This window comes from Oncorhynchus gorbuscha, linkage group LG01 (assembly GCF_021184085.1).
Source record: "Oncorhynchus gorbuscha isolate QuinsamMale2020 ecotype Even-year linkage group LG01, OgorEven_v1.0, whole genome shotgun sequence".
Lineage (NCBI taxonomy): Eukaryota > Metazoa > Chordata > Actinopteri > Salmoniformes > Salmonidae > Oncorhynchus > Oncorhynchus gorbuscha.
Window position 1 is genome coordinate 38,864,483 of NC_060173.1, and position 24,951 is coordinate 38,889,433.

At 40.3% G+C, this 24,951-nt stretch overlaps 1 protein-coding gene across 5 annotated transcripts in view; it reads left to right on the forward strand.

Annotated features, from left to right (window-relative positions):
• Positions 1-24,281, forward strand: part of nup93 (nucleoporin 93) — a 41,674-nt gene extending 17,393 nt beyond the window's left edge. For 4 of the 5 annotated variants that reach the window (XM_046352069.1, XM_046352094.1, XM_046352081.1 and 1 more), the window contains exons 6-21: positions 10,203-10,277; positions 11,155-11,247; positions 11,373-11,512; positions 11,635-11,767; positions 12,157-12,314; positions 12,552-12,717; positions 13,062-13,155; positions 14,607-14,798; positions 15,041-15,167; positions 15,834-15,951; positions 16,129-16,245; positions 16,388-16,506; positions 16,711-16,828; positions 18,313-18,396; positions 23,652-23,780; positions 24,015-24,281. In XM_046352069.1, the coding sequence (XP_046208025.1) occupies positions 10,203-10,277; positions 11,155-11,247; positions 11,373-11,512; positions 11,635-11,767; positions 12,157-12,314; positions 12,552-12,717; positions 13,062-13,155; positions 14,607-14,798; positions 15,041-15,167; positions 15,834-15,951; positions 16,129-16,245; positions 16,388-16,506; positions 16,711-16,828; positions 18,313-18,396; positions 23,652-23,780; positions 24,015-24,125 (1,974 nt within the window). In that variant the 3' untranslated portion in view covers positions 24,126-24,281. The remainder of the gene's footprint in view (positions 1-10,202; positions 10,278-11,154; positions 11,248-11,372; positions 11,513-11,634; positions 11,768-12,156; positions 12,315-12,551; positions 12,718-13,061; positions 13,156-14,606; positions 14,799-15,040; positions 15,168-15,833; positions 15,952-16,128; positions 16,246-16,387; positions 16,507-16,710; positions 16,829-18,312; positions 18,397-23,651; positions 23,781-24,014) is intronic. The other variant, XM_046352075.1, reaches the window with a different exon arrangement.
• The last annotated feature ends 670 nt before the right edge of the window (positions 24,282-24,951 follow it).

Here is a 24,951-nt window from a genome sequence, read left to right on the forward strand (position 1 = left end):
TTTCTGGCAAATGAACACATTTCATTCCACTGGCAAATGAACACATTTCATTCCACTGGCAAATGAACACATTTCATAGTGGCAAATGAACACATTTCATTCCACTGGCAAATGAACACATTTCTACTGGCAAATGAACACATTTCTATCGGCAAATGAACACATTTCTAGTTGGCAAATGAACACATTTCTAGTTGGCAAATGAACACATTTCTAGTTGGCAAATGAACACATTTCTACTGGCAAATGAACATATTTCTAGTTGGCAAATGAACACATTTCTAGTGGCAAATGAGCAAATGAACACATTTCTACTGGCAAATGAATTTCCACTGACATTTCCACTGGCAAACTGGCAAATAAGCACATTTCCACTGGCAAATAAGCAAATGAACACATTTCTACAGGCAAATGAATTTCTAGTTGGCAAATGAACACATTTCTACTGGCAAATGAACACATTTCCACTGGCAAATGAACACATTTCCACTGGCAAATAAGCAAATGAACACATTTCTACAGGCAAATGAACACATTTCTAGTTGGCAAATGAACACATTTCCACTGGCAAATGAACACATTTCTAGTTGGCAAATGAACACATTTCTAGTTGGCAAATGAACACATTTCTAGTTGGCAAATGAACACATTTCTAGTTGGCAAATGAACACATTTCTAGTGGCAAATAGGCAACTGAAAACACATTTCTAGTGGCAAATGAGCAAATGAACACATTTCCACTGGCAAATGAACACATTTCATTCCACTGGCAAATATGCAAATGAACACATTTCATTCCACTGGCAAATGAACACATTTCATTCCACTGGCAAATGAACACATTTCATTCCACTGGCAAATGAACACATTTCATTCCACTGGCAAATGACCAAATGAACACATTTCTAGTTGGCAAATGACCAAATGAACACATTTCTAGTGGCAGCAAATGAACACATTTCTAGTGGCAAAATGAACACATTTCTAGTTGGCAAATGAACACATTTCTAGTGGCAAATGAGCAAATGAACACATTTCTAGTGGCAAATGAACACATTTCTAGTGGCAAATGAACACATTTCTAGTTGGCAAATGAACACATTTCTAGTTGGCAAATGAACACATTTCTAGTTGGCAAATGAACACATTTCATTCCACTGGCAAATGAACACATTTCATTCCACTGGCAAATGAACACATTTCTTCCCACTGGCAAATGAACACATTTCATCCCACTGGCAAATGAACACATTTCATTCCACTGGCAAATGAACACATTTCATTTTCCACTGGCAAATGAACACATTTCACCACTGGCAAATGAACAAATGAACACATTTCACTGGCAAATGAACACATTGGCAAATGACACATTTCTACTGGCAAATGAACACATTTCTTCCACTGGCAAATGAACACATTTCTTCCACTGGCAAATGAACACATTTCATTCCACTGGCAAATGAACACATTTCCACTGGCAAATGAACACATTTCCACTGGCAAATGAAATGAACACATTTCATTCCAAATGAACAAATTTGCAAATGAAATGAACACATTTCTAGTTGGCAAATGAACACATTTCTAGTTGGCAAATGGGCAAATGAACACATTTCTAGTTGGCAAATGAAATGAACACATTTCTAGTTGGCAAATGGCAAATGAACACATTTCTAGTGGCAAAAATGAACACATTTCTAGTGGCAAATGAACAAATGAACACATTTCTAGTTGGCAAATGAACACATTTCTAGTGGCAAATGACCAAATGAACACATTTCTAGTGGCAGCAAATGAACACATTTCTACTTGGCAAATGAACACATTTCTACTTGGCAAATGACCAAATGAACACATTTCTAGTGGCAAATGGCAAATGAACACATTTCTACTGGCAAATGAACACATTTCTAGTGGCAAATGAACACATTTCTACTTGGCAAATGAACACATTTCTAGTTGGCAAATGAACACATTTCTAGTTGGCAAATGAACACATTTCTAGTTGGCAAATGAACACATTTCTAGTTGGCAAATAAGCAAATGAACACATTTCTACTGGCAAATGAACACATTTCTAGTTGGCAAATGAACACATTTCTAGTGGCAAATGAAATGACATTTCTACAGGCAAATGAATTTCTAGTTGGCAAATGAACACATTTCTAGTTGGCAAATGAACACATTTCTAGTTGGCAAATGAACATATTTCTAGTTGGCAAATGAACACATTTCTAGTGGCAAATGAAATGCACATTTCTCCATGAAATGAACACATTTCCACATGAACACATTTCCACTGGCAAATGAACACATTTCTAGTTGGCAAATGAACACATTTCTAGTTGGCAAATGAACACATTTCTAGTGGCAAATGAACACATTTCTAGTTGGCAAATGAACACATTTCTAGTTGGCAAATGAACACATTTCTAGTTGGCAAATGAACACATTTCTAGTGGCAAATGAACACATTTCTAGTGGCAAATGAACACATTTCTAGTTGGCAAATGAACACATTTCTAGTGGCAAATAAGCAAATGAACACATTTCTACTGGCAAATGAACACATTTCCACTGGCAAATGAGCAAATGAACACATTTCTACAGGCAAATGAATTTCTAGTTTTCTAAATGAAATGAACACATTTCTAGTGGCACATTTCTAGTGGCAAATGAACACATTTCTAGTTGGCAAATGAACACATTTCCACTTGGCAAATGAACACATTTCCACTGGCAAATGAACACATTTCATTCCACTGGCAAATGAACACATTTCATTCCACTGGCAAATGAACAATTTCCACTGAACACATTTCATTCCACTGGCAAATGAACACATTTCATTCCACTGGCAAATATGCAAATGAACACATTTCATTCCACTGGCAAATATGCAAATGAACACATTTCTTCCACTGGCAAATGAAATGAACACATTTCATTCCACTGGCAAATATGCAAATGAACACATTTCATTCCACTGGCAAATATGCAAATGAACACATTTCATTCCACTGGCAAATGATGAAATGAACACATTTCTACTTGGCAAATGAACACATTTCTAGTTGGCAAATGAACACATTTCTAGTTGGCAAATGAAATGAACACATTTCTAGTGGCAAATGAAAATGAACACATTTCTAGTGGCAAATGAACACATTTCTACTGGCAAATGAACACATTTCTACTGGCAAATGAACACATTTCTAGTTGGCAAATGAACACATTTCTAGTTGGCAAATGAACACATTTCCACTGGCAAATGAGCAAATGAACACATTTCTACAGGCAAATGAACACATTTCTAGTGGCAAATGAACACATTTCTAGTGGCAAATGAACACATTTCTAGTGGCAAATGAACACATTTCTAGAAATGAACACATTTCTAGTTGGCAAATGAACACATTTCTAGTTGGCAAATGAACACATTTCTAGTTGGCAAATGAACACATTTCTACTGGCAAATGAACACATTTCTAGCAAATGAACACATTTCTACAGGCAAATGAACACATTTCTAGTGGCAAATAAGCAAATGAACACATTTCTAGTTGGCAAATGAACACATTTCTAGTTGGCAAATGAACACATTTCTAGTTGGCAAATGAACACATTTCTAGTGGCAAATGAGCAAATGAACACATTTCCACTGGCAAATGAACACATTTCCACTGGCAAATGAACACATTTCTAGTTGGCAAATGAACACATTTCTAGTTGGCAAATGAACACATTTCTAGTTGGCAAATGAACACATTTCTAGTTGGCAAATGAACACATTTCTAGTTGGCAAATGAACACATTTCTAGTTGGCAAATGAACACATTTCTAGTTGGCAAATGAACACATTTCTAGTTGGCAAATGAACACATTTCTAGTGGCAAATGAACACATTTCTACAGGCAAATGAACACATTTCTAGTGGCAAATGAAATGAACACATTTCTACAGCAAATTAATTTCTAGTTGGCAAATGAACACATTTCTAGTTGGCAAATGAACACATTTCTAGTTGGCAAATGAACATATTTCTAGTTGGCAAATGAACACATTTCTAGTGGCAAATGAGCAAATGAACACATTTCCACTGGCAAATGAACACATTTCCACTGGCAAATGAACACATTTCTAGTTGGCAAATGAACACATTTCTAGTGGCAAATGAACACATTTCTAGTTGGCAAATGAACACATTTCTAGTTGGCAAATGAACACATTTCTAGTTGGCAAATGAACACATTTCTAGTTGGCAAATGAACACATTTCTAGTTGCACAAATGAACACATTTCTAGTGGCAAATGAACACATTTCTAGTTGGCAAATGAAATGAACACATTTCACTGGCAAATTTTCTACTGGCAAATGAACACATTTCCACTGGCAAATGAACACATTTCTACTGGCAAATGAACACATTTCTACAGGCAAATGAACACATTTCTAGTTGGCAAATGAACACATTTCTAGTTGGCAAATGAACACATTTCTAGTGGCAAATGAACACATTTCCACTGGCAAATGAACACATTTCCACTGGCAAATGAACACATTTCCACTGGCAAATGAACACATTTCCACTGGCAAATGAACACATTTCCACTGGCAAATGAACACATTTCCACTGGCAAATGAACACATTTCCACTGGCAAATGAACACATTTCCACTGGCAAATATGCAAATGAACACATTTCATTCCAAATGAACACATTTCTAGTGGCAAATGAACACATTTCATTCAAATGAACACTGGCAAATATGCAAATGAACACATTTCATTCCACTGGCAAATATGCAAATGAACACATTTCTAGTTGGCAAATGAACACATTTCTAGTTGGCAAATGAACACATTTCTAGTTGGCAAATAGGCAAATGAACACATTTCTAGTTGGCAAATAGGCAAATGAACACATTTCTAGTGGCAGCAAATGAACACATTTCTAGTGGCACTGGCAAATGAACACATTTCTAGTGGCAAATAACACATTTCCACTGGCAAATAAGCAAATGCAAATGAACACATTTCTAGTGGCAAATGAACACATTTCTAGTGGCATGAACACATTTCTAGTGGCAAATGCAAATGAACACATTTCTAGTGGCAAATGAACCAAATGAACACATTTCCTAGTGGCAAAATGAACACATTTCTAGTTGGCAAATGAACACATTTCTACTGGCAAATGACCAAATGAACACATTTCCTAGTTGGCAAATGAGCAAATGAACACATTTCTAGTGGCAAATGAACACATTTCTAGTGAACACATTTCTAGGCAAATGAACACATTTCTAGTGGCAAATGAACACATTTCTAGTTGGCAAATGAACACATTTCTAGTTGGCAAATGAACACATTTCTAGTTGGCAAATGAACACATTTCTAGTTGGCAAATGAACACATTTCTAGTTGGCAAATGAACACATTTCTAGGCAAATGAACACATTTCTAGTTGGCAAATGAACACATTTCTAGTTGGCAAATGAACACATTTCTACTGGCAAATGAACACATTTCTAGTGGCAAATGAACACATTTCTAGTTGGCAAATGAACAAATGAACACATTTCTAGTGGCAAATGAACACATTTCTAGTGGCAAATGAACACATTTCTAGTTGGCAAATGAACACATTTCTAGTTGGCAAATGAACACATTTCTAGTTGGCAAATAAGCAAATGAACACATTTCTACTGGCAAATGAACACATTTCTACAGGCAAATGAACACATTTCTAGTGGCAAATAAGCAAATGAACACATTTCTACAGGCAAATGAATTTCTAGTTGGCAAATGAACACATTTCTACTGGCAAATGAACACATTTCTACTGGCAAATGAACATATTTCTAGTTGGCAAATGAACACATTTCTAGTGGCAAATGAGCAAATGAACACATTTCCACTGGCAAATGAACACATTTCCACTGGCAAATAGGCAAATGAACACATTTCTTTGGCAAATGAACACATTTCTAGTGGCAAATGAACACATTTCTAGTTGGCAAATGAACACATTTCTAGTTGGCAAATGAACACATTTCTAGTTGGCAAATGAACACATTTCTAGTGGCAAATGAACACATTTCTACTGGCAAATGAACACATTTCTACTGGCAAATGAACACATTTCCACTGGCAAATGAGCAAATGAACACATTTCTACAGGCAAATGAATTTCTAGTTGGCAAATGAACACATTTCTAGTTGGCAAATGAACACATTTCTAGTGGCAAATGAACACATTTCCAGTGGCAAATTAACACATTTCCACTGGCAAATGAACACATTTCCACTGGCAAATGAACACATTTCATTCCACTGGCAAATGAACACATTTCATTCCACTGGCAAATGAACACATTTCATTCCACTGGCAAATGAACACATTTCATTCCACTGGCAAATGAACACATTTCATTCCACTGGCAAATGAACACATTTCATTCCACTGGCAAATATGCAAATGAACACATTTCATTCCACTGGCAAATATGCAAATGAACACATTTCATTCCACTGGCAAATATGCAAATGAACACATTTCATTCCACTGGCAAATATGCAAATGAACACATTTCTAGTTGGCAAATGAACACATTTCTAGTTGGCAAATGGGCAAATGAACACATTTCTAGTTGGCAAATGAAACACATTTCTAGTTGGCAAATGAGCAAATGAACACATTTCTAGTGGCAGCAAATGAACACATTTCTACTGGCAAATGAACACATTTCTAGTTGGCAAATGAACACATTTCTAGTTGGCAAATGAACACATTTCTAGTTGGCAAATGAACACATTTCCACTGGCAAATGAGCAAATGAACACATTTCTACAGGCAAATGAACACATTTCTAGTGGCAAATGAACACATTTCTAGTGGCAAATGAACACATTTCTAGTGGCAAATGAACACATTTCTAGTTGGCAAATGAACACATTTCTAGTGAACACATTTCTAGTGGCAAATGAACACATTTCTATGAACACATTTCCACTGGCAAATGGCAAATGAACACATTTCTACAGGCAAGTGAACACATGTCTAGTGGCAAATAAGCAAATGAACACATTTCTAGTTGGCAAATGAACACATTTCTAGTTGGCAAATGAGCAAATGAACACATTTCTAGTGGCAAATGAACACATTTCTAGTGGCAAATGAACACATTTCTAGTGGCAAATGAACACATTTCTAGTGGCAAATGAACACATTTCTAGTTGGCAAATGAACACATTTCTAGTGGCAAATGAACACATTTCTAGTGGCAAATGAACACATTTCTACTGGCAAATGAACACATTTCTACACTGGCAAATGAACACATTTCTATTGGCAAATGGCAAATGAACACATTTCTACAGGCAAATGAATTTCTAGTTGGCAAATGAACACATTTCTAGTTGGCAAATGAACATATTTCTAAATGTTTCTAGGAAAATGAACACATTTCTAGTTGGCAAATGAACACATTTCTAGTGGCAAATGAACACATTTCTAGTGGCAAATGAACACATTTCTACTGGCAAAATGAACACATTTCTAGTGGCAAAATGAACACATTTCTAGTTGGCAAATGAACACATTTCTAGTTGGCAAATGAACACATTTCTACTTGTGGCAAATGAACACATTTCTAGTTGGCAAATTAACACATTTCTAGTTGGCAAATGAACACATTTCTAGTTGGCAAATGAACACATTTCTAGTTGGCAAATGAACACATTTCTAGTTGGCAAATGAACACATTTCTAGTTGGCAAATGAGCAAATGAACACATTTCTACTGGCAAATGAACACATTTCCACTGGCAAATGAGCAAATGAACACATTTCTATTTTCTACTGGCAAATGAACACATTTCTAGTTGGCAAATGAACACATTTCTACTGGCAAATGAACACATTTCCACTGGCAAATGAACACATTTCCACTGGCAAATGAACACATTTCCACTGGCAAATGAACACATTTCATTCCACTGGCAAATGAACACATTTCATTCCACTGGCAAATGAACACATTTCATTCCACTGGCAAATGAACACATTTCATTCCACTGGCAAATATGCAAATGAACACATTTCATTCCACTGGCAAATATGCAAATGAACACATTTCATTCCACTGGCAAATATGCAAATGAACACATTTCATTCCACTGGCAAATATGCAAATGAACACATTTCTAGTTGGCAAATGAACACATTTCTAGTTGGCAAATGAACACATTTCTAGTTGGCAAATGGGCAAATGAACACATTTCTAGTTGGCAAATGAGCAAATGAACACATTTCTAGTGGCAGCAAATGAACACATTTCTAGTGGCAGCAAATGAACACATTTCTAGTGGCAGAACACATTTCTAGTGGCAGCAAATGAACACATTTCTAGTGGCAACAAATGAACACATTTCTAGTTGGCAAATGAACACATTTCTAGTGGCAAATGACCAAATGAACACATTCCTAGTGGCAGCAAATGAACACATTTCTAGTTGGCAAATGAACACATTTCTACTTGGCAAATGACCAAATGAACACATTCCTAGTTGGCAAATGAGCAAATGAACACATTTCTAGTGGCAAATGAACACATTTCTAGTGGCAAATGAACACATTTCTAGTGGCAAATGAACACATTTCTAGTTGGCAAATGAACACATTTCTAGTTGGCAAATGAACACATTTCTAGTTGGCAAATGAACACATTTCTAGTTGGCAAATGAACACATTTCTAGTTGGCAAATGAACACATTTCTAGTTGGCAAATGAACACATTTCTAGTTGGCAAATGAACACATTTCTAGTTGGCAAATGAACACATTTCTAGTGGCAAATGAACACATTTCTAGTTGGCAAATGAGCAAATGAACACATTTCTAGTTGGCAAATGAACACATTTCTAGCAAAATGAACACATTTCTAGTGGCAAATGAACACATTTCTAGTGGCAAATGAACACATTTCTAGTGGCAAATGAACACATTTCTAGTTGGCAAATGAACACATTTCTAGTTGGCAAATGAACACATTTCTAGTTGGCAAATAAGCAAATGAACACATTTCTACTGGCAAATGAACACATTTCTACAGGCAAGTGAACACATGTCTAGTGGCAAATAAGCAAATGAACACATTTCTACAGGCAAATTAATTTCTAGTTGGCAAATGAACACATTTCTAGTTGGCAAATGAACATATTTCTAGTTGGAAAATGAACATATTTCTAGTTGGCAAATGAACACATTTCTAGTGGCAAATGAGCAAATGAACACATTTCCACTGGCAAATGAACACATTTCCACTGGCAAATGAACACATTTCTACTGGCAAATGAACACATTTCTAGTTGGCAAATGAACACATTTCTAGTTGGCAAATGAACACATTTCTAGTTGGCAAATGAACACATTTCTAGTTGGCAAATGAACACATTTCTAGTTGGCAAATGAACACATTTCTAGTTGGCAAATGAACACATTTCTAGTGGCAAATGAAGCAAATGAACACATTTCTAGTGGCAAATGAACACATTTCCACTGGCAAATGAGCAAATGAACACATTTCTACAGGCAAGTGAATTTCTAGTTGGCAAATGAACACATTTCTAGTTGGCAAATGAACACATTTCCAGTGGCAAATTAACACATTTCCACTGGCAAATGAACACATTTCCACTGGCAAATGAACACATTTCCACTGGCAAATGAACACATTTTAGTTGGCAACTCAACTCGGGGTTCTCTGGAAAATAATGCAACTCCGTGGAAAGTCAGTTCCACTCACACACCTTCCATGTCGTTCGTGCTTTCCATAGAACGCAATGCCCCTCGTTGATTATCCCTTACCTAGACAACCCTCTACGTTGAACATACATTGTATGGGTGTGTCCCTTTTTGTTCTGAAGAATGCAAGGTCGATCTGGATAACTGTTTGTGTGTGTGCTTGCTCGCATTTAGAATGTGTCTGCATTCAAGCGTGAACTTTGTTCACAATGGCTTTCACGCTACATTGGTCATGACTTTACAATTATGAGCAACCAAGCGAACACTCTTCACTCTTCTTAGGTTTTTCATTTCCTTTACCTTTTTCTATTTAGTCAGAAATCACTTCTGTATTTTTACATTCACGTACATACGGTAGTCATTATTTATCTCCCTGTGTGTCTGTGTTGCAGCCCAGCTTTGTGAGTGACGCAGGAGTTCCTGGACGGAGTGCTCTTGACAGCGTGGAGGTGGCCTATGGACGACAGGTCAGTAATTTGGCTTGACGCTGATTGCGCTGCAATACCGCTTAGAACGATTAGCCTGAGATACCTAAATGGCCCAAAAGGGAAGTGCAGTCCTCAATTAATCTAATTTCAAGTGTTCAAAGATTTGAATCACCAAAACCCATCCTCTCTTGTGTATTTTACATATTTCCCTATGTTATGATTTTAGACTTCAATAGGCTATAATACATCCAGTCAGCCTGGAGCTAAGTTCCCTGGGACCTTACTTTTGTGTGTATAAAGTAGTTGTTGTGGAATTGTTAGATTTCTTGTTAGATATTACTGCACTGTCGGAACTAGAAGCACAAGCATTTCGCTACACTATGTGTATGTGACCAATAAAATTGTATTTTATTTGACCTTGTGAGCTGAATGGAAGCACAGCCTCAGTCAAGATGCAGCTGCACTCTAGTCCACTTCATAGTAATGGGGTCATGCTAAGCAAGGCAGCAACAGATCAGATAAATTGATTCGCTGAAAGAGCCAGGGCATGCTGGGTAATTTCTCTGCCCCACTGCACAGGTGTAGGATAGTCTGTCTCGTCTTCTCCAGTCTGTACATTCTGGGTGAAAGAGGAAAGCGTCTGCTGGTAAAAGAGAAAATAATGTGTCGCCACATCGCCTGCAGTGTCATCTTCCACAGGTCTTTGTGATCTCCTTTGATGACCTCCTGAATGTTTTTGTCCTTTTTGTTCTATTTTTCGTCATCCATCACATTACTATGCGATCGTAGCCCCCCCGGGTGACTGGATTGTGGTGATCGGGTGGCATTAGTGCTGAAACAGTCGCCATTCAGTCTGTCAGCACTGATCAGTCTCCTCTGCTCCATCAGTGTTTTCTCTCCTTTTATTGTCCCTCAGATCTACGTTTTTAATGAGAAGATAGTGAATGGACATGTCCAGCCCAACCTGGGAGACCTCTGTGCCTCAGTGGCAGACAGCCTGGATGACAAGGTAAGTCCCAGCTGATCCACGTCTCCATTCCACATTATTATCCCCCCATCTGCAGACGTTAGTTGGTTCTTCTTCCCCTTCAATGGCTAGTTATGGCATTTTTATGAATGTATTTGTGTCTCCAGAATGTGTCGGACATGTGGTTAATGGTGAAGCAGATGACAGACGTGCTGCTGGTCCCAGCCAAAGACACGCTGAAGAGCCGCACGGCCTTGGACATGCAGATGGCTTTCGTCACGCAGGCCCTGCAGTTCCTGCAGAACAGGTCGGAGGAGGAGGACAGAACCATCAAATTAGAATGAACACTCCCTTAATGTATTATAAAACTACACTTGTGTAGTTAACCACCCCCCACTAACATTTCTCTTTGTGTTTCCACTACGGTAGCTATAAGAACTACACCATGGTGACGGTGTTTGGGAACCTGCACCAGGCCCAGCTCGGAGGAGTCCCTGGCACCTATCAGCTGGTGCGCAGCTTCCTCAACATCAAACTGCCAGGGCCTCTGCCAGGCATGCAGGTACTGTACTGCCCCCACACTGCAGCACATCCTGCTAGAGACAACATCAGCGCTGTGCACAGCCTTACATAGCACTGTATTATTCAAGATGGTGTTTTTACTAAGTGTAGTGTAGATCCGTGTAGGGCTCCCGAGTGTTGCAGCAGTCTAAGGCACTGCATCTCAGTGCTAGAGGTGTCACTACAGACCCTGGTTCGATTCCAGGCTGTATCACACCCGACTGTGATTGGGAGTCCCATAGGGTGGCGCACAATTGGCCCAGCTTCGTCTAGGATAGGGTTTGGCCGGGATAGGCCGTCATTGTAAATATTAATTTGTTCTTAACTGACTTACCTAGTTAAATAAAAAACGATACTCACAGCTAAACTCAGCCGTGTGTGTTATAACAGGATGGTGAGGTGGAGGGTCACCCAGTCTGGGCTCTGATCTACTACTGCCTGCGCTGTGGGGACCTGGGCGCTGCCATGCAGGTGGTGAACCGGGCTCAGCACCAGCTGGGGGACTTCAAGACCTGGTTCCAGGAGTACATGAACAGCCCTGACAGACGGTAGGAACCTCACTCATACTGTGTACCTCCACTGTGTGTAGTCATCTGGTCTAGGTTCTCTGATTCACTTTCTCCTGCAACTTGAAGTGCTGTAACACCATGGCTCAGAACACCAAACCACCAGTGTGATTTGCTTTTCTCATATGAATAGAAACTAATCTGCTTAGTACTCCTCTCTCCAACCCTTTGTCTCTCTGTCTTAAGCTCTGTTTGACCTATGCTGTGTCCTCTCCTCAGCCTGGCCCCCGCCACAGAGAACAAGCTGCGTCTCCACTACCGCAGAGTGCTGAGGAACTGTGCTGACCCCTACAAGAGGGCTGTCTACTGCCTCATCGGGAAGTGTGACATCGCAGACAACCATGGAGAGGTGGCCGACAAGACCGAGGACTACCTGTGGCTTAAGGTGCTGAATACCAGTCTGTAGCATATATGTTAATATTACCAGTGTTCATGATACATAGTGCCTTAAACACAGCAATACTCCATTTACATTTTAGTCATTTAGCAGATGCTCTTATGCAGTGACGTAAAGGAACAATTAGAGTTAAGTGCCTTGCTCAAGGGCACCTCGACAGATTTGTCACCTAGTTGGCTCTGGAATTCGAACCAGCGACCTTTCAAATGCTGGCCCAACGCTCTTAACTGCTGCACTACCGCCCAGTTAGGGAGGATCAGGTACAATAGGTTTGCCTCTTGTCAATACTCCCTGACATTAATGTAGACCTGTTCTGTCCACCCTGCCCACAGCTCAACCAGGTGTGCTTCGATGACGACGGCAGCAGTGCTCCTCAGGATAGACTGACATTGGCCCAGCTACAGAAACAGCTTCTAGAGGACTACGGTGAGTTCAGAACACTGCAGGATACATGACAGCCAGACTACTGAAGTGAAAATAGACCTGGATACTAATTCTGTTCTAAGAGAGAATACTGGCTAGGACTGGAGGACTCTTAGGTTTGGGCGGTATTCAGATTTGAGTACTTTATTACCGTTCCTGTACCGTACTGGGGTATACAATATTACCAGCAGTGCATACGAGCACTATTTCTTTCCAAACGTTAAAACATGTATTTGATTTATTTTGACGCACATAACAAATTAGGCAGAAGGGATCTTAATCCAGGAGGGGATTGTTTGTCTCTGCTGTAACCAAGCTAGCCTCTTAGCTATCAAGTTAGCAAACCATACCTGCGTAGCTGGAGCCCTGAGATGGAGATGCATTATGAGGCACATTTTAGATAGTTATAAGCAGGGGCATCGTGGTATTGAAAATCATATTGTCTGTATTTCAAAATACCCCGATAGACGGTATACCGTCCAAGCCTCGACTTTTAAAGTAGAGTTGTGTAATGGCACCACTTCTCAGTCCTCCCTGGGATCTGATCTGTTCGGATAAAGAAGTGCTTCATTGTTCACTCTTAGAGGTTCAACTTTTCTTTAGTTTTATCCCAGAGGGAGGCAAAGCTCTCCCAACTGGAGGATGAGTCATGGCTTGTTATCTCTCTCATTTTAACACAGTGTATTAAAAGGTGACTGTGACTCATAGATAAGCCTGCTGCCTTTCAAAATGGCTGAGGTATTCATGTTTTCTTCCTATTCAGTTGAACATGAACTTCACTGAGAGGGATTAATGCAAGTTGATGTGGAATAGTGTGTTTGAAAATGTTTTAATATTTGTAATACTGAGCAACTACAGGTGACTGCCAAAATAAAGGAAACCCCAACATACAGTGTCATAAGAGGGCATTGGGCCACCACGAGCCAGAACTGCTTCAATGGACCGTGGTATGGATTCTACCAGTGTCTGGAACTTTGTTGGAGGGATGCGACACCATTCTTCCACGAGTAATTCCATAATTTGGTGTTTTGTTGATGGTGGTGGAAAACGCTGTCTCAAGCACCGCACTGGAGTCTTTCAATTGGGTTGAGATCTGGTGACTGAGAAGGCCATGGCATATGGTTTACATCTTTTTCATCCTCATCAAACCATTCGATGACCGTCGTGCCCTGTGGATAGGGGCATTGTCATCCCATGGAGGCATAGCAATGGTAGCCAAAATAATGGCCTGCTCAGCATTTTTATACATGACCCTAAGCATGATGGGATGTTAATTGCTTAATATACCTGCTTTCAATATACTTTTTATCCCTCATTTACGAAAGTGATTAAGTTGTTTTGGCAGTAAATTGCTGACTTTATCTATATTGAATTAACATGTTCTATATTCCATTTTCTTGTTGTGAATGTGATCCTAATGATTTAGTTTATTTCTGTTCCTTTCCAATCTGCAGGAGAGTCCCACTTCTCAGCCAGCCAACAGCCGTTCCTGTACTTCCAGGTGCTGTTCCTCACGGCCCAGTTTGAGGCTGCTGTGGCCTTCCTGTTCCGGGTGGAGCGTCTACGCAGTCATGCAGTTCACGTGGCTCTGGTTCTCTACGAGCTACGGCTGCTGCTCAAGTCATCAGGGCAGAGCGCACAACTGTGTACGTCCTGTCAGGATACCTACCTGTGACTTTTCTCTACATTGACAATCAGTCATGTTCTACAAAGGATGTCTTAGTTCGCAGATATTGGAAGGAGACTTGACTTACTGTTGCATGAAGTATGTGGTCTTGATCATTAGGGATGCAAAGCTTGATTCCTTTTTAAAAAGGGGGCTTAATTTCTAGGTAAACATCATTGTAGTTTTGAAGCCGATACTTAGTGAATGTTTTCTACCTTTCAGTGAGTCAGGAAGCTGGGGACCCCCCTATGGTGCGTCGGCTCAACTTCATCCGGCTACTCATGCTCTACACGCGCAAGTTTGAGTCCACAGACCCCCGGGAGGCTCTACAGTACTTCTACTTCCTACGGTACGTTACGCTACGTTGCGGCCATCCTTCTAACAGATGCTGTTCTCAGGTGAGGGAACCTCTTCTCTCCACCAGTCCACTGAATGTGAATAGGAATTGGAGGCATGGCTGTAGACTTCCTACGGTACGTTAAGCTTAGTCATGGGGGGAGTCGATACAGCTGCATATCTCAGTATTCTTTTGCTATTTGACTCCCAAGTATCTATTTGATTATTTATTTATTGCCACTGTAGGTAGCTTTATCTAGCATTACTCTGCTGTACCTGCGCCAAAACTCCCAGTATTTTTCATCCTAAAGCTTGTTCTCTCTCTTCTTTTTAAATAGGGTGCCAACTTGTTTTCAGCACTTATTTCCATGACTGATCAAAGCCTTGTTTTCTCATGCTCTCTCTTGTCTTGCAGATATATGGTTAGCAATATGTTTGGAACTTCAAATTGCAGTAATATCAAAATATGTAATCCCAATGCATATGAATAACCCAGTGGGCCATGAATGATACAGAGGCTTTCACACATGCCTTTGGTTGGTTTACTCTTTCTATTCAGGTTCATTTTGATGAGAGCTTTCAGACCTCTATCATTATTTAAAAGATGTCATGTGTATATAATCATTCAGTTTGTTAATCAAATATGTGAATGTGTATCCTCTCTTCCTTTTGGACACAGGAATGAAAAGAACAACCAAGGAGAGAACATGTTCATGTGCTGTGTTAGTGAGCTGGTGATTGAGAGTCGAGAGTTTGACATGCTTCTAGGAAGACTGGAAAAAGATGGCAGCAGAAAGGTAATGGTCACGCCTTCATTTTCAATTTTGTTAATTATTATTTAACTCAGTTAAATATGATCCCTTTCGTGAAAGCATTTGTGGTCCTGCTGATTTTTCCATTGTACTCATGGAACCCCAGAACATTTCTATTCAGGCCGTTCAAAGAGCTGATTGTGAGTTGTGCTTCTCCCCCAGCCTGGAGTGATTGATAAATTTGCCGGAGACACTCGAGCCATTATCACAAAAGTGGCGCTGGAGGCTGAGAACAAGGGCCTGTTTGAGGAAGCAGTAAGACTGTATGAGCTGGCCAAGGTGAGCAGGGCTCTGGGAAAGGTTGCGGTCAAGCTGTGCTAGTGGGTTTACTGAAGGTGGAGCTACAGGCTGGGTAGAGGAAGAGTAGGAAATAGTGAAATGTCTCCTGAACATTCCTCTGTTTTTCTCCTCTGATCTTTAGAATCCAGACAAGGTCTTAGAGCTGATGAACAGGCTGCTGAGTCCTGTTATCGCCCAAGTCAGCGCTGCCCAGTCCAACAAGGAGAGACTGAAGAACACTGCTGTTGCCATCGCTGAGCGGTACTATCCTTGCCATCTACTCTCACTCACATACTTACTGTGCATCATTTACATTCTGCATTGCCACTGAAATTAGATCATGTTTGATGTTGCATCATATAGGCTTACTGAAAGCAATTGTTAAAAAGACGAGTGGACCTCATCAAAAGTGGACCATTTAAGCCCAGTTCTAACTTTAGTGTGTGGTCTTGTTTTCTGACTCAGGTACCGGACCCAGGGTGTTGCTGGTGAGAAGTCTGCAGACAGCACCTTCTACCTGCTGCTGGACCTCATGACCTTCTTTGATGAGTACCATGCTGGAAACATAGACCGGGCCTACGATGTGAGTCTTATCACCCAGGGCTTCCTGCCTGATGACTTGCAATGCTGTTTATTCAGATGGCATTGAGAAGATTTATGATAGCCTCCTCTCCTCTTAGATGTTAAGACCCCTATTTGGAGACTGGTTCTGAATAACATTTTGGTGTACAAAGCTCTCTGTGAACATCATAGGGTCCGTGTCTTACAGTGCCAGAAATCCCCATCTCTGCTCTCTGCTCCCACTCTCCCAGCAGAGCTGACTTGAAATGTCAGGTTTCAGACCCCACATTTACATAGGGAGTGACGTGTCACATTTTCTTGCCCATCCAGACAAGGAACAATTTCCTGTGTCTGGGGAAACTCACATCTGTGCTTGCAATAGCGCACATGAAACAGGATAATTTAGTGGATGCAACAGTAGTATATTGTCAGCCGGATTTAGAGCGCTCAACATGAAAATATACTAAATAATTGTGTATAATTAAACTAAGACCACTTTATCTTGGTCACAGACGGACAAAATCACTTTGTACTTGAAGTTGTAAGAAGTCTGCACACATTTGAATGGTGTCTCTGCGCCTCTTAGTGGACATTTTAAGAGAAAATTCTTTCTGCAGTTATGAAATAATTCCAATTTTGTACTGTCTGAAAAAGTTTGATCATTTTTATTTTACAGTTATAAGAAATTCTAAAATCTTATAGTAAATTGTTTATAATTTTATTGGAACTATTTTAAAATTTCTGTAATTTCCCTATTGCCCCACTTTTTTGAATGGAAAACAATTATATATGATTTTTCATATTTTATTTGATGAAATATTGATTTTGGCCTTCACAACTAAAGCCCATAGAAACACATTGCATACACATTCATAAATGGCAAAAAGGCCAGTCAAAAAATGTATCTGTCCTAAATCTAGAAGATATTTAAAAAATATATATATATATATTTTTTTTTAAATACATATTTATCCCCTTTTTTGGGGTAAGCACAAAGCTACCTTCATACTTCCATTTGTTTTTAAAAACGGTACCGGTTACCTTCAGATGAGTCCCTTGACACTTGTGGGGGTTGTAGACCAAAACGGAGAATGCCAATGTGAGAGTCTCCCCTTTCCATAATAGTTTTTAAGGCAAACCATTCGGACCCTACGAACGTTTTCCTGAAAAGGTTGATTTTCGGCGTGTCTCATGGTCTGACAAACACCGTTCGTTCTACCTCTGCCACATTTCACTGCAGATGCTGAAGTTCGACAGTGGTGGAATGAGACGTATCCAATGCAAAAAAAATCTCTAGTTTTAAACTGATGGATTTTGATGAGAATTTTTTGGTATGTAACTTCGATTGAAGCACCGACTCTAGGAGATAAAGGAAAGTCACCCTTTTTCCATGTTATATCGTTTTTGTGTGTTTAGATGCACAAAAACGATATAACGTTTAAAATGGGTAAATCTTTAACTGTCCCTAACTCCTCCCCTCCAACTCTCTCTTTGTCTCTCTGTTAGGTGATGGAGAGACTGAAGCTGGTCCCTCTGAGTCAAGACAGTGTGGAGGAAAGGGTTGCTGCATTTCGCAATTTCAGTGATGAGGTGAGATATATATATATATATTATAAGTAGGTGTGTCCAAACTTTTGACTGGTACTGTGTATATATATACACAAGCAATCAATCAAATGTATTTATAAAGCCCTTCTTAAGCACCTCAGGATTAAATGTCAGTTGGCTTTTCATAGCCGATCATTCAGAGTATCTCTACCGCTCTTGCTGTCTCTAGACAGTTGAAAACAGCAGGTCTGGGACAGGTAGCACGTCCAGTGAACAGGTCAGGGTTCCATAGCCGCAGGCAGAACAGTTGAAACTTGGAGCAGCAGCACGGCCAGGTGGACTGAGGACAGCAAGGATTCATCAGGCCAGGTAGTCCTGAGGCATGGTCCTAGGGCTCAGGTCCTCCGAGAGAGAGCGAAAGAAAGAAAAAGACAAATAGAGAGAGACTTAAATTCACACAGGACACCGGATAAGACAGGATAAATACTCCAGATATAACAGACTGACCCTAGCCCCCTGACACATAAACCACTGCAGCATAAATACTGGAGGCTGAGACAGGAGGGATCAGGAGACACTGTGGCCCCATCCGACGATACCGCCGGACAGGGCCAACCAGGCAGGATATAACCCCACCCACTTTGCCAAAGCACAGCCCCTACACAACTAGAGGGACATCTTCAACCACAGGAGAAAGCCCATCCTGAGACAAGGCCGAGTATAGCCCACAAAGATCTCCACCACGGCACAACCCAAGGGGGGCGCCAACCAGGACAGGAAGATCACGTCAGTGACTCAACCCACTCAAGTGACGCACCCCTCCTAGGGACGGCATGGAAGAGTACCAGTAAGCCAGTGTCTCAGCCCCTGTAATAGGGTTAGACGCAGAGAATCCCAGTGGAGAGAGGGGAACCGGCCAGGCAGAGGCGGCAAGGGCGGTTCGTTGCTCCAGTGCCTCTCCGTTCACCTTCACACACTCCTGGGACAGACTACACTCAATCATAGGACCTACTGAAGAGATGTCTTCAATAAAGACTTAAAGGTTGAGATCGAGTCTGTGTCTCTCACATGGATAGGCAGAGCATTCCATAAAAATTGAGCTCTACAGGAGAAGCCCTGCCCCCAGCTGTTTGCTTAGAAATTCTAGGGACAGGAAGGAGGTCTGAGTCTTGTAACCGTAGCGTACGTGTAGGTATGTACGGCAGGACCAAATCGGAAAAATAAGTAGGAGCAAGCCCATGTAATGTTTGTAGGTTAGCAGTAAAACCTTAATCAACCCTTGCCTTAACAGGAAGCCAGTATAGAGAGGCTAGCACTGGAGTAATATGATCAAATTTTGGGGTGTTCTAGTCAAGATTCTATCAGCCGTGTTTAGCACGAACTGAAGTTTATTTTGTGCTTTATCCGGGTAGCCGGAAAGTAGAGCATTGCAGTAGTCTAATCTAGAAGTGACAAAATCATGGATTAATTTTTCTGCATAATCTTTGGACAGAAAGTTTCTGATTTTTGCAATGTTACGTAGATGGAAAAACGCTTTCCTTGAAACAGTCTTGATATGTTCATCAATAGAGAGATCAGGGTCCAGAATAACGCCGAGGTCCTTCAGCTTTATTTGAGTCGAATGTACAACCATCAAGATTGTCAGATTCAACAGAAGATCTCTTTGTATCTTAGGACCTAGAACAAGCATCTCTGTTTTGTCCGAGTTTAAAAGTAGAACATTTGCCGCCATCCACTTCTGAAACACAGGCTTCCAGGGAGGGCAATTTTGGGGCTTCACCATGTTTCATCAAAATGTACAGCTGTGTGTCATCCGCTTTTCAGTGAAAGTTAACATTATGTTTCCGAATGACATCACCAAGAGGTAAAATGTAGAGTGAAAACAATAGTGGTCCTAAAACGTAGCCTTGATGAACACCAAAATGTACAATTGATTTGTCAGAGGACAAACCACCCACAGAGCCAAACTGATAACTTTCTGATAGATAAGACCTAAACTAGGCCAGTACTTGTCCGTGTAGACCAATTTGAGTTTCCAATCTCTCCAAAAGAATGTGGTGATCGATGGTATCAAAAGCAGCACTAAGGTCTAGGAGCACGAGGACAGATGCAGAGCCACGGTCTGGGGCCATTAAAAGGTATTTTACCACCATCACAAGTGCAGTCTGTGCAATGATGGGGTCTAAAACCAGATTGAAGCGTTTCGTATACATTGTTTGTCTTCAGGAAGGGTGTGAGTTGCTGCGCAACAGCCTTTTCATTTTTTTTTAGAGGTATGTGAGATTCGATATAGGCCGAAAGTTTTTTATATTTTCTGGGTCAAAGTTTGGCTTTTTCTAGAGAGGCTTTATTACTGCCAGTTTTAGTGAGTTTGGTACACATCCGGTGGATAGGGAGCCATTTATTATGTTCAACATAGGAGGGCCAAGCACAGGAAGCGGTCTTTCAGTAGTTTAGTTGGAATAGGGTCCAGTATGCAGCTTGAAGGTTTAGAGGCCATGATTATTTTCATCGTGTCAAGAGATGTAGTACTAAAACACTTGAGTATCTCCCTTGATCCTAGGTCCCAGTAGAGTTGTGCAGACTCAGGACAACTGAGCTTTGGAGGAATACGCAGATTTAAAGAGTTCTTAATTTGCTTTCTAATGATCTTTTTGATCTTTTCCTCAGAGGTTCATGAATTTATCACTGCTGAAGTGAAAGCCATCCTCTCTTGGGGAATTATGCTTTTTAGTTAGTTAGCTTTGCGACAGTATCAAAAATACATTTTGGATTGTTCTTATTTTCCTCAATTAAGTTGGAGAAATAGGTTGATCGAGCAGCAGTGAGGGCTCTTCGATATTGCATGGTACTGTCTTTCCAAGCTAGTTAGAAGACTTCCAGTTTGGTGGAGCTCCATTTCTGTTCCAATTGTCTGGAACCTTGCTTCAAAGCTCAGGTATTTTCTGTATACCAAGGAGCTAGTTTCTTATGACAAATGTTTTTTGTTTTTAGGGGTGCAGCTGCTTCCTAGGGTATTGTGCATGGTTAAATTGAGTTCATCAGTTAGGTGGTTAACTGATTTTTGTACTCTGATGTCCTTGGGTAGGTAGAGGGAGTCTGGAAGGGCATCTAGGAAGCTTTGGGTTGTCAGAGAATTTATAGCACGACTTTTGATGATCCTTGGTTGGGGTCTGAGCAGATTATTTGTTGCAATTGCAAACGTAATAAAATGGTGGTCCGATTAGTCCAAGATTATGAGGAAAAACATTCCACGGGACAAAACTAGGTCCAGAGTATGACTGTGGCAGTGAGTAGGTCCGGAGACATGTTGGACAAAACCCACTGAGTCGATGATGGTTCCGAAAGCCTTTTGGAGTGGGTCTGTGGACTTGTCCATGTGAATATTAAAGTCACCAAAAATTAGAATATTCTATCTGCCATGACTACAAGGTCCGAAAGGAATTCGGGGAACACTGTATATGGCCCAGGAGGCCTGTAAACAGTAGCTATAAAAGTGATTGAGTAGGCTGCATAGATTTCATGACTAGAATCTCAAAAGACTTGATTTTGTTGATGTTGTTTTTGTAAATTGAAATGAGCTATCGTAAATGTTGGCAACACTTCCGCCACTACTGGTAAAAAATGTTAACACCTACTCATTCAAGGGTTTTTCTTTCTTTGTTTTACTATTTTCTTCATTGTAAAATAATGGTGAAGATATCAAAACTATGAAATAACACATTGAAGAATCTTGTAATAACCAAAAAAGTTAAACAAATCCAAATATATTTTATAGTTTAGATTCTTCAAAGTAGCCACCCGTTGCCTTGATGACAGCTTTGCACACGCTTGGCATTCTCTCAACCAGCTTCACCTGGAATGTTTTTCCAACTGTCTTGAAGGAGTTTCCACATTTGCTGAGCACTTGTTGGCTGCTTTTCCTTCACTCTACGGTCCAACTCACCCCAAAGCATCTCAATTGGTTTGAGGTCAGGTGATTGTGGAGGCCAGGTCATCTGATGCAAGCACTCCATCGCTCTCCTTCTTGGTCAAATAGCCTTTACACAGCCTGGAGGTGTGCTGTGCCATTATCCTGTTGAAAAACAAATGATTGTCCCACTAAGTGTTCAAACCAGATTGGATGGTGTATCGCTACAGAATGCTGTGTTAGCCATGCTGGTTAAGTGTGCGTTGAATTATAAATAAATCACAGACCGTGTCACCAGCAAAGCACCATCACACCTCCTCCATGCTTCACGGTGGGAACCACACATGCAGAGATCATCTGTTCACCTCCTCTGCGTCTCACAAAGACACGGCGGTTGAAATCAGAAATCTCAAATTTGGACTCATCCGACCAAAGGACAGATTTCCGCTGGTCTAATGTCCATTGCTCGTGTTTCTTGGCCCAAGCAAGTCTCTTCTTATTATTTGTGTCCTTTAGTAGTGGTTTCTTTGCAGCAATGTGTCTGTTACTTGAACTCTGTGAAGCATTTATTTGGCCTGCATTTTCTGAGGCTGGTAACTCTAAGGAACTTATCCACTGCAGCAGAGGTAACTCTGGGGTCTTCCATTCCTGTGTCAGTCCTCATGAGAGCCAGTTTCACCATAGTGCTTCATGGTTTTTGCGACTGTACTTTCAAAGTTCTTGAAATGTTCTGTATTGACTGACCTTCATTTCTTAAAGTAATGATGGAATGTCGTTTCTCTTTGCTTATTTGAGCTGTTCTTGTCATAATATGGACTTGGTCTTTTACCAAATAGGGCTATCTTTTGTATAGCCCCCTGCCTTGTCACAACACAACTGATTGGCTCAAACTCATTAAGAAGGAAAGAAATTCCACAAATTAACTTTTAACAAGGCATACCTGTTAATTGAAATGAATTCTAGGTGACTACCTAGATTAAGCTGGTTGAGCGAATGCCAAGAGTGTGCTGTCATCAAGGCAAAGGTGGCTATTTGAAGAATCTCAACTATAAAATATATTTCGATTTGTTTAACACTTTTTGGTTACTTTGAAGTAACCAAAAGGTGTTAAACAAATCGAAATATATTTTGTGTTATTTCATAGTTTTGATGTCTTAACTATTATTCTACAATGTAGAAAATAGTTTAAAAAATAAACAAAGAAAAACCGTTGAATGAGTAGATGTTCTAAAACTTTTGACCGGTTGTGTGTGTATATAATATATTCATGTGTATATATAATTATAGTCAGTATGCAACACAACACTTCCAAAGTGTACATGTAATCTTCTCTTGCCCTTTTTTTCCTACGGTCTCTTGTCTTATTCTCATTTGCATCTTCTTCCAGGTCAGGCATAATCTGTCGGAGGTACTCCTGGCCACCATGAATATCCTGTTCACGCAGTGCAAGCGCCTGAAGGGGGCCGCAGCAGGAACCCCAGGTCGACCACAGAGGTCCATCGAGGACAGAGACTCGGTGAGGAGATGGTGATTTCTCAGGGCAATACTGGCCTTGGGATAAAACCTGAGGAACTTTCTCAAGACTTTTGGGGGCTGTGCATTGTGATGAACTGGGCAGTAAAGACATGCCTCTGCTCCATTATGTGATATTTCATTGAATAATGAGTACTGTGCTGTCTTGTTTTTATCTGTTTTGACACATGATTGATTTCTCTGTCAGCTCTAAGATGTCTTTTCTGTGTGTCAACAGCAGCTGCGCAGCCAAGCCCGTGCACTGATCACGTTTGCTGGGATTATCCCGTACCGCATGGCAGGCGACACCAATGCCCGGCTGGTGCAGATGGAGGTCCTGATGAACTGACCCCAAAATACCTTCAAGCCCCAGCCATACCCACCCTTTTCATCAACTGTCAGATTTAGTTTTGCTTCGTCCCCATTTTATGTTTCTTTGTCCTTATTTGTTGCTCCATATTTGTATTTTTTTCTAAAAATTTAATAAAATGTCAGTTAAATTTAATTTCTTACGCATTCATTTGATTAATTTGCATTTAGTATTTCAGTTTGCTTGTTTATTTTATTATTATGCATCATGGTCATCTATACAATTATTAGTGGTTTGAGTCATACCTGGATAAGCTGAAGGAAGTACTGTTAGAATCATTTGGAATTATTGATTTTAAAATCAATTGTGCCCTTTGATATTATTATATGGTAAAATGCATATTTTAAGATTTTGGCAATTAAGCCCTTTTTTCTACTTTCCCAGACTCAGGTGAACTCTTTCTGCTAAAACTGCACACTGAGACATAAAAATGGTACCTATGAGTTAATCTGACTCTTGGTAAATAGAAAGAATTGCTTAATTGCCAGGATCTCCAACTATTCCTCAGACATGGCCTGCCTATAGTCATAGAAGCAACAGGAAATTGGGAATCATATTGAACTAGCCATAATCCAGTGGTCCAGGAAGAACTAAATCTTGCAAAAAGTTTTGTCATCACCAGAAGATGTGTGTTCTACATTGAATCCACCTCTGCAGTCGATAAAAATGTCACTTGGAGAATACATTGATTTTATAAAGGTAGCATGTCAAACTGAAACCGGCAGCTAATACGATTTTGTGGTTGCTAGAACGACAATTCAGCACCCACTGTGTAATCTAAATTGGTCAAACTGCACACCCACAC